The sequence below is a fragment of the Glycine max genome, chromosome 11 (assembly GCF_000004515.6).
Source record: "Glycine max cultivar Williams 82 chromosome 11, Glycine_max_v4.0, whole genome shotgun sequence".
Classification (NCBI taxonomy): Eukaryota; Viridiplantae; Streptophyta; class Magnoliopsida; order Fabales; family Fabaceae; genus Glycine; species Glycine max.
In genome coordinates this window covers 37,630,183-37,643,460 of record NC_038247.2, presented here as the reverse complement: position 1 = coordinate 37,643,460, position 13,278 = coordinate 37,630,183, and the positions used below count along the sequence as shown (strand labels likewise).

At 34.0% G+C, this 13,278-nt stretch overlaps 3 protein-coding genes across 3 annotated transcripts; 2 read left to right on the top strand and 1 right to left on the bottom strand.

Moving 5' to 3' along the window:
• The first annotated feature begins 1,930 nt into the window (after nt 1-1,930).
• On the top strand, nt 1,931-2,896 carry LOC100805413 (non-classical arabinogalactan protein 30). Its single transcript, XM_003538430.5, has one exon. The coding sequence runs from the start codon at nt 2,173-2,175 to the stop codon at nt 2,695-2,697; it is 525 nt and encodes a 174-aa protein (XP_003538478.1). The 5' UTR covers nt 1,931-2,172; the 3' UTR covers nt 2,698-2,896.
• LOC100806627 (probable inactive serine/threonine-protein kinase bub1) lies at nt 2,866-5,469 on the bottom strand. The gene is made up of 5 exons (XM_006591326.3): nt 5,314-5,469; nt 5,079-5,223; nt 4,750-4,907; nt 4,183-4,267; nt 2,866-4,069 (listed from the first exon to the last, which is right to left on the bottom strand). The coding sequence occupies exons 1-5, from the start codon at nt 5,397-5,399 to the stop codon at nt 2,963-2,965; spliced, it is 1,581 nt and encodes a 526-aa protein (XP_006591389.1). The 5' UTR covers nt 5,400-5,469; the 3' UTR covers nt 2,866-2,962.
• Nucleotides 5,470-6,981: 1,512 nt separating this feature from the next.
• On the top strand, nt 6,982-11,658 carry LOC100804873 (sorting and assembly machinery component 50 homolog). Its single transcript, XM_003538429.5, has 4 exons — nt 6,982-7,599; nt 8,603-9,088; nt 10,193-10,705; nt 11,219-11,658. The coding sequence occupies exons 1-4, from the start codon at nt 7,096-7,098 to the stop codon at nt 11,300-11,302; spliced, it is 1,587 nt and encodes a 528-aa protein (XP_003538477.1). The 5' UTR covers nt 6,982-7,095; the 3' UTR covers nt 11,303-11,658.
• Nucleotides 11,659-13,278: the final 1,620 nt, after the last annotated feature.

Genomic DNA, 13,278 nt, shown 5'->3' with positions numbered 1-13,278 from the left:
AATATTTAATAAAGATATATAGATAAGAAAACAAATCTCCAAATTTTTTAATCATATGATTCATATCATGTATTGAATTAATTATATTTTGATGTTTTTTATTTTATTTTATTTCAGCATTAATTATATATAATAAATAAAATAATATATAAAAATCACAATTATTAAAATTAATGTTGCAATGAAATAATTCAAACAAAAATTAATTTGATATTTTAGTTAATTATATATGTATATATATATATATTTATGTATTTACTTTTTTTTCTTTTAAGGATTAAAAATGATATAAAATGAATAATTTGATAAAACAATGCAGATACCATACAAATAATTATGATTGTGCCATGTTATAAGTTCGTCAGTAAGCTAATGAAATTATTGAGAAGGACCAATTGATAGGATATTCATAATTTAGGAAGTAGATAAAAAGATTTTAAATTTTACGATATCTATTTATAAAAGAATTTTTTTTTGGTTCAAATCCAGTTTGTCTTTCAATTTGGTTCGCATTGATCCTGTGTCCACCCATAATAAATTGAGTTTACTGTTTCTACTTTTTTAAATATTTAAGTGAAGTAGTCAAACTCGACAAATACTTGGTTCATTAGAGATTAATTTGAAAAGAAAAACTATATATATATATATATATATATATATATATATATATATTTGCATAAAAAACAATATATTTTTTATTCCATCAATTTGCTTGATAATTATTACAAGATGTGATAAAAAAAATGCTATGTCTAAATTTATTTTATTAAATTATTATCAGAAAAAAAACATTACACATCAGTATTACTATCACAAAATGTTTTATTTTTTTTTAAAAGAAGTTCAAGTCATACCTTGACATGAAAGTATTTTCTTTATCATATTTAGTTTTATATGAAGATTAATTATTATTTTTTATATAGAATGCCGGAAATGGTACTTTTTTTGCATTTTTTTATATAGAAAATTCTATTTCAACATATAAAGTATAACTATAATACCAATTTTAATCAATATTAACTTTTAATGTTTGTTTTAATGAAACTTACCGATGAAATCACCCATACGAAGACACATATATTATATTGTGTTAGTTTCATAACTAAATAAGGGTCCTGTGTCACCCAATAGTTATTTATATAATGTTCTACATATAGCAGGGCCGGCCTTGGGCCGTATGCTATCCGAAGGTGCGATGGCATAGGGTGCACAGAAAGACACCCAATTTTTTTATAGTCGTGTAATAATTTTTTTATATTACTTTTATAATTAAATTAAAATTATTATTTTATTTTGTGTCTCTTTTATTTCAAATTAAGACATGTTGTTATATATATATATATATATATTGATATATGATAATAGACTTAAAATATTTATTAATTCCAACAAAATAAGAAACAAACAAAAGTTAAAATTATAAATGAAAAAAAACTAAATATTAGTATATTAGTAAAGAATAAAAATATAAAATGATATTTTGTTGATGATAAATAATAATGACCAAATTGAAATATTTCCTCCAAGAGATAAAATATAAAATTAAATTAAATTAAATTAAATTATAAATATATAAGTAAATTAAAATTATAAAAAATATGATGGATTCTTTACCGCTTTATTCAAATCTCTAAAATTTAGTTAGGATGAAGACATGAGGAATTAAATCTTTCATTGACTCGACCCATTGTCATGCCTATTTTATATATAAATATTTATATTATGTAATAAATTGAATGATAGATGATAGCATAAGAATAAATTGAATAAAGACATGATATATCAGTTTGAGATTGATTAAAGTTATGTTATTCGTTAATTTTTAATGAAACTATGTTTTTTATATAGTATATATTTATATTTTAAATACTTAAATATTAAAAAGTCCAAATTAATTTTTTGCATAAAATCTCAGGAACGGCCCTGACACATAGTCACCCACATATAACATGAAAATATGTACATGGCAAAAGGTGGTCTTCACGTATAGAGATGAGATTTATTGGCAGCGGAGTGGATGGCACGTTGATGTGCTTCATTATCAATTAAACCCAAGTCCCCCCATTACCAATGAGCTATCAACTATATATATCCAATGTACCGAATGTCTCTTCAATTGCCAAGCCTTGATCTCTGAACTCTTCCTAGTCCCTTAGTTCACCCCTCAAGGAAATGGCTGGTAGGTACTTCAGTATCCTTTCTCTGTTGCTTCTTCTGGTGGCATTCTCTTGCACAGAAGCCAATGCAGATGTTCCAAAAACAACAGAGAAGAAAATAGAGGTGGTGGTGGAAGCCACTGTCTACTGCCAGAGCTGTGACCACTTTGGAACATGGTCTTTGATTGGAGCCAAGCCTATTCCTTCAGCCAAAGTGAGTGTTACCTGCAAAAGCCACAATGGTCATGTGAGCTACTATAAGGTCTTTGAGACAGACAAAGATGGTTACCTTTATGCACCACTTGAAGGGTTCAAGATGCAGCATTATATACTTGATCACCCCCTCCACTCTTGCTACGTGAAGCCTGTTTGGTCTCCTCTTGAAAGTTGCAGCCTTCTCTCCAATGTCAATTATGGTCTCAATGGTGCTCCACTTCGTTATGAGAACAAGAAATTGCATGGAAGCAAGTATGAGGCTGTCATATATGCTGCTGGTCCCTTGGCTTTCCGTCCCTCTGAATGCTCACAGACTCACCACTAATGTCCCAAACAATTTGCCTTTGGCCATGCATTGAGATTCATTTGATCATGATTTTATTGTTGCCTATTGTTTGTGTCTACATAGTATTCAATCTAAGATGTTTCCTTTTGGTATTTACTATATTGCAATGTTACTGTGGTTATTTAATCTCATTTTATTCCTTAAAAAAATGACAACTGAAACTTTTCATTCGAATACCTAACACAAAATCAAATTCTGCTTACATATCAGAAATCAGAATAGGCACTCAGCAATCGACTTATTCCTAAAAATCCAGAGGCATGTTAAACATCTTGTTTATATCGTCTATGGCTTCCTTTGTGAGCATAGTTGGCTCAAACAAATCAGATTCCTTGGATTTTTCTTGCAATTTTGGTGGTGGTGGTTGTGGAACTTGTTGCACCGGGTGCTCATCATCAACAAGGATTGAAAACCCACCAAAGTCATTTCCCCTATTGCTCTGGGGGGCTTTCTCTTGCTTGGTGGTGGTTCTTCTTCTCCTAACAAAATCTATTGGCTTCCCAAACATGTTATTTATGTCATCCATAGCTTCCTTCAAGTTGATGGTGGGGTCTACTAAACCGTGGTGGCAAACATTTTCCACCTCTGGTTCATCCAAAATGGCAGAACCAACAAATCTGCAAACGACTGTATCCTCTCTGAACTTTGAATTACGACCGATGTCAGCATCCATATCACTAGATTTTTCAGAAGGAATATCCTTGGGGCGTAGAAAAACAAAACCATTTGGTTGTGAAGCCGATGAAGTACTACTACCTTCAAACAGATTCACATTCACATCACTGGTCTCGGAATTTTCTTCATCATCAACGTATATCTGGAGCGGTTCTGGGTGAGGTTGGCTAGCTTCAGTCCTGTTTTGAAGTGACAAGGAACCTGATGGTTTGATTCCATGATCCATGTTTTCATCAACAAAAACCTCAAATTCGTTCTTCGTACTAGGATCTTCTTTTGGATGGTTTTTATGTGATTTCCTGCCTAATGGAACAGTCTCTAACGGTTCCCGGAACATGCTGTTAATGGCATTCATGGCCTCCTTCATATTTATTGTAGGATCCACTAATCCATGATGGCATGCGTCTTCTGCTTCAGACTTTCCAACCATGGCAGTGTCAACAAACTTGACTACAACTGTATCGTCTCCATGAAATCTCTTGCGCTCATCCTTCTTGGTCTTTACGTTTTTATCATCAGCTACACCTTTAGCTGCATAATTATCAATTCGGGGTCCCTTTTGCACACCACCCTCAACACAGCATGCTCCATTGCTTTTGCTTCCCTCAGTCTTGTTGTCAAGAGAAGGGAAGCTTTTTGTAGACAGAGGCCTCCTGGCACCTTTTGCTTCCTGATGCTGCAGGAGATTCTTCTAAATTAGCTAACTGAATTGAATACAACTAACAACAACAATGAAATGCCTAAAACAGCATAGATGTGACCACACGAAGAGAAAAAGCAAGTCACCACCTGAATTCTCTTATTGTTTTTTCGCTCCATCCGTTGAAGAAATTGTTCATATGATTTCTGCAATTTATCTACAGGCTCTGCAAGGCTGTTCAGAAAAAAGGCAAGGTAAAAAATGACGTTCGAAATTTCTGGGATAGAGAAGCCTCTCATACAAATTAAAGTACCAGGTTTTGCTAAGCTAAATTGAAATTATGAGAAAGTAAAATTCATCGAAACTGATGCATGCACCAAGTTTCAAGCATAACCTAACAACTTCATGTGAATTTTCTGTCCCAATTTCACTGAAGCATCAAACATAGAATAAATTGAATGGGACACCTGATCCAGTCAAAGGTGAAAGTGTTTAAGCTAAATGGTGAAACATAGTTAGGGTTGCATCTTAGCCATATATCATATCTGTGAATAAAAAATTAGAATAAAAGAGGGATGCTTGCCATGACACTATGCAACTATCAAGGAATCATGTTAACTTTATTTGTGCGAAGTTCATTACTAAGTTCTATCACCACTCATGTACTCAACACAACAATCAAAACAAGATGGTGATGATTACTGAATACAACTTACTTCTTCACTCCCAGATGGTACATTTTCTCTGCCTCATCGTACTTCTTGCTCTTCTCGTAGTAAAGCGCATACGCTTGGTAGAATTCACAACGTTTTGTCCCAATGTGATTAACCTCCATGGTTCTCAAAAGCGTTTTTGGATCATCCACGAAATCCATCTACCAATCAGAGGGAGAAAAATCACTAACCAGTAACCATTTCATTACCCCTTTGTAAAATTCGCTAGATCCAACAATCCAATAATAATGATATAAAAAAAACCTTAGGCTTCATTTCCCGAATTCATTTCTTCAAATCACTAAAAGAGAGGGAAAAAGTGCTTGGTTTACCAGATGGAGCCAAATCCGAAGATAGCGCATGTCGTTTCTGTAACGTCGATCGAGCTCGAAGGTATGTGCGCATTTCTGCAAGAACGCGGGTAGTTTTTCCTTTAGGGTTTTGGGTGGAAGCGTGTCCTTCACCTTTCGGATCGCGCTGCAAGTAAAGTTGGGAATAATGAGTGAGTATACAGAAAAGTTAAGTGGAAAACAGAGGAAGAGAGAGAGTGAGGGGATTGAAGGGTACCGAAGCCAGGGAAGAAGAGGGTCCTTGCCGGTGTAGGTATGGATGTCTGAGATTAAGGAAGATAAGAGTTCATCCACGTTCGCCATTTCAGAATCGAATCTGCGGTGGTGGTAACGGTGGTCGTCGCGGTGGTCCTGATTTGAATTTGAGTCTGGGCGCGGCTACGAGATGCTCGTTATATCGAGATTCAATTTTTTTTGGGTGCGGACGTGTGATGATGGGCCGGCCTACTTTATTTCCAAAAATGGGTTGGGCCCAAGTCCAACTACCACTACCGGAATGAAATATCTGCATGATGAAATGAAATAACTAAAAACGAAATACATATAATACTTTTTATTAAGAAAATAGTAATACAACGAGCAATATATTTTATTCTTAAGATTATTTGATGGAATTCAAGCTCTCGTTATAATTGCTTCAAAAAAGGAAGCTCTCATTATAATATATATAGTGACACTGAAATTTCTGGTTCATTAATAATTACTTGAAGTTGAAGTTGAATTCATTCTATACGAAAGAAAATTGGATACTAGTTTAGAATGTTGGTGGTCATTAGGGATGGAAATGAGCTGAGTAGCTTGTCAAGGACCTTTGGTTAAGGGTCGGCTTGTTTACTATAAAGACCAAATTCAAGCTTTTTAAAAAGTCTTTTTAGATAAAAAGGTAAGCCTAAACTATAAAAAAAGCTTGTTAAGCTTGACAAGTCGGTCTGTTTAACTAACAATAATAATAATAATAAATTTATTTTATCAAATCTTATCTTATCCAAATTTTATTTTATCTAGACTTTATTTTATCCAGATTTTATTCCATCTAGATTTTATTTCGTCCAAATTTTATTTCATCCAATCTTATCTTATTTTATCCAGATTTTATTTTATTTCGTTTATGGACTTGGACTTAAGATAGATTTGTAAGTTTTGGGGCTGAGGACCTAATCCATACATTTTTTAATATTATGCTCCTTTTATTTTCTTTTGATATACGTTGTGCTTTAACGACTTGAATTCAATATGATTTTGTTTATCAATTATTTTTGGATTTGTACATTACTTATACAAAATTTTATATGTTTCTTTTTTAGTTAGTATTTCACTAGGTTTTAAAATAATTAATTAATCAAAAATGTCTTTAAGCAAACAAACTTTTAGATAGGCTCGTGGACCAAGCCAAGCCGAGCCTTTAAAAACTTATGATGAGCCAAGCTTAAACCTTACGTATTCAACAGCTTACTAAAGCTTGACTTGACTTGACTCATTTCCACCCCTAGTGGTGATCAAATGTAGAAGAGTTGAATAGTTCAAATGTAATTTAATTATGTTTATTTTTTTTTTTATAAAGTAATATTATAATGTTGGTTTAATTGAAAATTAGCATATTGTCTTTTAGGTTAGTACTTAGTATTATGTTGAGGTTTAGTGCATGAAACTATTATAAAGAAAACTATAATAGGAGTAGTAACTAAGTAATTCTTAAATTGTAAATTCGAGTGTTATTTTTAAAAATACTGTAATTTTTATTTTATTTTTCGTCATGCAATTACATATATTTATATTATAAATTTTTATATCAAAATAATACTAGTATAAAATTTTAATTTTTTACAAATTAAAATTTATTTAAAAAAAATCATTTTTCAACATGAGAGAAATAAGTCTGGATATTGAGTTGAAAAAAACAAATAGAAAAAGAAAAGCAAAAACCTGTGCGTTGTTTCTACTCACACTCTTCCTTCCTTCCTCTCCAACCCACTAAGGAAACTGCTTCCGAATCCGATTAATGGAAAATTCAGACGAACAACTTCCCTTCTCTCCACCAAACCCTAACAATGCCGAAGAAGACGACGAAATCGACGAACCAGAAGACGAAGACGAAGAAGAGGAGGAAGACGACGACGACGACGATGTCGTGTCGCAGGAGCAATCCCCGTTGTCGCGGCTGCGCGAGCAGCGTTCGAAGTTAGAAACCCTGTCCCGGCGATTGGCGTCGGAGCTGGTCCCAATCCGAGTCCACGACGTGCTGATTCGCGGCAACACGAAGACGAAGGCGTGGCTGATCGAGGCGGAGCTCAAGCTCCTCGAGGAGGCCACCACCGTGCAGGAGCTAATTCGCGCCTCCGAAATCGCCCTCGCCAGGCTCCGTGGCCTCGAGATTTTCGACACCGCCGAGCTTACGCTCCAGGCCGGGCCGCCGGAGCTTCCTCACACCGCCAATGTTATCGTCGACGTCGTCGAGACCGCCAACAAAATCTCCGGCGATTTCGGCGTTTACACCAAACCCGCGGTACAATCTCGCTCTCTATTATTGCCATGTGTGAGTTATGTTGAGATTGCTCTGGATTGAATTCATTCTAAGTGAGGGACCGAGAAATGTTAGTGTTATTTAAGGCGTTGTAAAGAATTTTCAATTAATATGAGAATGCTTTTCCACTTAGGTTTGAGGTTGTACATTTTCATTGCAGATGCTTGTACTTGTAGCCTTGTACTATAGTGCAAACAGCAAATCTGTAATCAGGAGTTAGGACAATGATCATAATTTAAGTGACTATAACATGTCTGCATTTTAAAGGAACGGGAATGGCACTGTGGCTTGTTATCAGAGACTAGGGGTTGGTCCTATATCGGTATCCTTTGAAAGGGTTTGGTTTAGCTCTACTGGTTTGCAGTTGCAGGAAAAGAGTAATTTCCTGATCATTATCTGTTTCATTCATAAACTCTTGGTTTGTTTAAATTGTTGAGAGAACATACTCTTCCTGCCGTTGAGAGGTTAAGGTCATCTTCTAGTATGATATTTGACTACTGTCGGTGGAGGCATTAGACATATATTGAACTGCGTGTGCCAAGATTATAGAATCAAGGGTTAAAGGGAAGCAGACTTTCTTGCTTATTGCCCCCTTAATAATATGAAAGCTGTTGTACTATTACAGCAAAACAAACAACTACGTACCATTGTTTTACTTCTTGGCTATTGGTATTATGCTTAGGGATGAGCAGGAGTTAGTTTGCATGTTTCTTGTTTTTTTTAAACTATTATTGACTATTTGGCTAGAGATTAGATAATTATTTGAAATAGTATACTTAATGGTGGAAATTGGGAACATACTCCAAATTCTTGGAGCTCCAATTTGATTTTTCTTTCTGTGAGTGGAATTTTTGTGGCTTTTGGTCCTTTAGAATGATTATCTGAACTTTATTGGAAGCTGTATATTGATTTGCTGAGTATTTATTGGTCTTAATCCGCTAATACCTTTTTTTTCCCATTTTGGAAATGTTGCAATGCTCTTCAGACTAGTTCTTGGTCTGCTGAAGGTGGTCTTAAGTACAAAAACTTGTTAGGTTATGGTGATCTATGGGATGCCTCTTTGGCCTATGGTGCCAACCAAACAACAGAGGTAAGTGTAGGAGTGTATGCCCCTCGACTGAAAGGATTGCTAACCCCTCTTGTAGCACGACTATCCATGCTTTCCCAAGATTGGCAAGAGTTTTCTTCATACAAAGAGCAGTTGTTAGGCTTGTCTCTTGGCTTAATCTCAGCAAGGCATCATGACTTAGTCTACACTCTTGGATGGCATACCTTGACTGATCCATCACAAATGTCATCCAGGTCTATAAGGAGGCAACTTGGGCATGGTTTAGTATCATCTTTGAAGTATACATTTAAAATTGACAGGAGAAACTCACCAATTAGGCCTACAAAGGGATATGCTTTTCTATCTACCACTCACTTTGGTGGCCTTACACCAGATCCTCGGAGCTTGCGATTTCTGCGCCAGGTGCAATTAGGCCATTTTCTTGTCCTTTAATCAATCTGCTGAAATGCAATTGTATATGTCATGGATAAAACATTATAATCTCTGTTAAGTGATAGATAGCAGTGTAGTAATTACAAAAACACCTTATCCCCCTGAGTGATGAATAGCAACGTAGTAATTTTTGAAATGATTTTAGGATGCTATACTTTCCAAATTGATGCAGACCAGAAGTTTTAAATGAATTTATCGATATAACTATATGTTGTAATTTGGAGGATCTGATTGTGTATAGATTTTTATTCCCAAATTTATTTCTTTGTAAGTTGTAACTCCTTATTTGGGAGAGTCTCATTAGAGTCTATATATTTGTACCAAGCTACGTATTTTTTGGAACAACAGAAAATAATTTCTGATTCTTTATCCTTTCAACCTTCCAAATGAATTAGATTGAAATTAAGGATTTGGAATCAAGGCGTAAAACATCCAATTCTTTTGGGTATGGGCAGAGTACACCTTGGGCATTTGAAAAATTCAGAATCTGGTGTCTGTAATCATATTCTTCTTTTCCTATACATGTTGACATCAATTAGTTTTAATTTTGCCAGTTGTAGACAGTGTATGAGGAGCTGGTTTGACCAGAGTGTGGCCTCTCCACCAAGTGAAAGAATGCCCTTGCTTGCTTTGCCTGAGTAGGATGCTCATACGTGTTGAAAACAGCCTATTTGGTTATTCTTACTATTTGAAAAATCTTGGCACTAGTGCATGATTGGTTGCATTTGGCTTTTGGCTTTTGCTTCTTTCATAGGCGCTATATTATATAGCTTGTGTATTAAGAAATCATATTTTACTAACTTTATTGTATATATAATGCAATTTTGTTACCCCCTGCCTGAAAATGCTTTGGACTGTGGTAAATAATATATATTGGTGAATGGAAAACTATCTACGTATTCTTTAAAAAAATGTTGGGAATGGGGCAATCATGCCTTCAAGGCGTGTTCAGCAACACATGTATAACATGTGGTGGTAATAACCCTCATCTGTCTAAATATATGTTGTATTTTCTTTGCTCATTTTTGATAGATTTTGTTTTCTTGACTAACTTGTTTGACTCTTTCAATGCAGGAATTTGATGTTCGCTGTGTCATCCCCTTTGGGTTTTATAATACAGCACTTAACCTTGGGATTTCTGCTGGTGCTGTTTTTCCATGGGGGCATGGCTTCATGAACAAGCCATCTCCGCTTCCTGAAAGGTTTTATTTGGGTGGTGATTTCTCTCCAGTTTGCACTCTAGGAGGGCCAATAACATTGTGGGGATTTAAAACTAGGGGATTAGGTCCTACTGAACCACAAAGGCGAAGTAGAGATGGAATTATTGATGACAATGATGATTCCTCTAGATGGGACTTCATTGGAGGAGATCTAGCTGTTACTGCATTTGCAGACTTGTCTTTTGATCTTCCAGTTAGGTGGTTGAGAGATCATGGAATTCATGGTCATGTTTTTGCTGGTGCTGGGAATACTGCTAAATTAACTCAGAATGAATATAAGCACTTTTCACCTCGGAAGTTCTTAGAATCCTTTCGAACATCGGTGGGATGTGGATTTGTTGTTCCTACTAGACTTTTTCGCCTAGAGGTTAGTTTATGTTTCAGTTTCTTTAGTTTATATTAATTGAGCAGGGGCCGTAACCAATTTTTTTTGGGGGTGGGGGGGATAATTGAAGTGAAATGTTAATGATGGAGGGATACATAGAAGACTTTGGGAATTGGGATAGTTAGTCTTATTTCTTAAATTTGGACTTTGGGCTAGTTGTGTAATTTTTCTTTTTATTTTCCTTAAATTTGGTTCTGAAAGTTAGCACTTAATCTTATAAATTATCTGCACCAAAATTTGATCCAAGTTTTGATACTGTTGCAAATCACCTGAATACAGTGTATTTATTTATTTTACCCTTTCAACTATGTACTGATAATAATATAATTTAGACTTAAGAGAAACAACTAGTTGTGGTTGTAAGGTTGGCAATGTTTGACAAAATTATCCAATCTCTTTTCTGATGTGGCCCTTAACCTCCCTCCTAATTTGGTATTTAATTGTTATTTATCAAGACTTTATGATTTCTTCGTTGACACACTTTAATTGTTTCAGGGTAATTTCTATTACATACTCAAGCAGAATGAGCATGATCGTGGGAAAACTGGATTTAGGTTCAGCTTCTCAGCTCCTTCTTAGAGATTGAGTTCACAACTGAGATTTTTTTTCTTTTTCATTTATTCTCTAGCATTAAACATTCTTGCTGCCTGTCAATGGATGGCTAGTACTTTTCTTTTCCTTCTCGTTTAAAATCCTGACTGAAATCGGGAAAGGGCACTGTTTTAGTGTTGAGGATTTATAGGATCAGTTTTTGGAGAAGACATTACCCCTTGAGGGTCATAACATATAAGTTGATGCTCATTGCATTTCGATGGTGTATGAAATTCCAAATTATTTAATCGTGTATTGCTACATTAGAAGGCCTCAATTGGCACTGAGAATTCTCAAACTTTGTTTGTTCAACTTAAATTGAATAAATCGCTAACATTGGTTGAGATAATTCTTGTGGATATTTATGCCTATTGTCTTCCGAATGGTAAAACAGCAAAGTGGCTTTGTGCTTGTGTACTTGTATATTTGATGGGTGGTTCCTAAAGGGGTATACACGGATTAAATTTTGATTTTCTGCCAATACTATTTGTGCTAACAATTAATTCATGTAACTTAAGCCAAAGTCATTCCAAATCGGAGCTGGCTCAGGAGATCTGAATTCATAACTCAATCCCAAAAGTGAAAAATGGCTAATTATTAATACTTCCTGAAGCACAAAAAAGCCCGGAAAAAGAAGACGTTGGATCATTCGCGATATTAAGAAAAAGGGGAAATAATCTATTGTGTCATTTTCTTATTGAGATTGTCTTATTTATGCTTGGAAGTGTTAGATGTTGTCATTTAAGTCTCTAAAATTAAGAAAATTCAAAAGAATTCCTGAATTAGCAATCTATTAATAGCATGAATCTAAGCATTATAAACAATGTATGACTTGAGTGATAATATTAACATTTGTTTAGCAAAATTAACTATTTTTACTTGAGTGATAATATTAACATTTGTTTGGTGTAAAATTAATTATTTATATTTATATGAGTCCCAAGAGAGTATGCTATTTACTTGTAAGAAGCATACTTTGTACTCTTAATATATTTCATTATCAGTAAATTTTATGTGAGATTCACATAAATTTTATTTTATAAAAAATGTTATTGCTAGCAAAAATTTTAGGAGAATTCAAAGAAGAAATATTAGAATGAATAAAAGTGAAAAGATGTTAGAGACTCATTGAAGAAAGGTTGAGACATACATTATGTGGTCACATAAAATGGGCATCTATGCTTAAAGAAGACATGTCAAACACTTAGAGTATGTTTGATTGAGAGAATGAAAATAGAAAATTGAAAATAAAAAAATATTTAAATCAAAATAGTGTAAAAAGTGTGAGACTCATATGATCCATCATATTTCTAACAACAACTTATTAGAAAAACCACCATTGTTCAACTATAAGCTTGTCATCTGTGCCACCTCAAATCTCCAATCTTGGTACTCATGTGCAGTGATTTTATAAGAATTAAATTATAACTTTTAAAAAAGAGATATTAAATAAAAAATAATGTAATTAGTGTTTTTAGTTTCGGAAAAATTTTCAATTTGTTTTATTTTTGTCTTTTACTTTTTTTTTTTGGTAATGCTTTTGTCTCTGACATTTTACAGTCAATAGTTTTCGTGTTTGTATATTTTAAAAACTCAAACTTAAGCCCTAAAACTATTATTTCCCTCCTATACATGGACACCACAATTTGACTACACAATATATATATATATATATATGAACTAAACCTAATGTTTTAAAAATTGAACACAAAATCTAAAATTTGCCAATTTTTCAGAAACTAAAAATACCATTAGCCCTAAAAATAATATTTAAAAAGCTCAAAACTACAATTAAGTGGAAAAAAATGATTTTCGAACAAGCAAGAATTTAGGGATGTACGTACAGATAAGGATGTTGTTTTTTACACTCTACTTGTAACTTTCTCTATTTCGTATATACAGTTCCAAAAGGGAACGACCAATCTCACCATAAATGTCTACCAGTGTTAGTATTTTATATATAT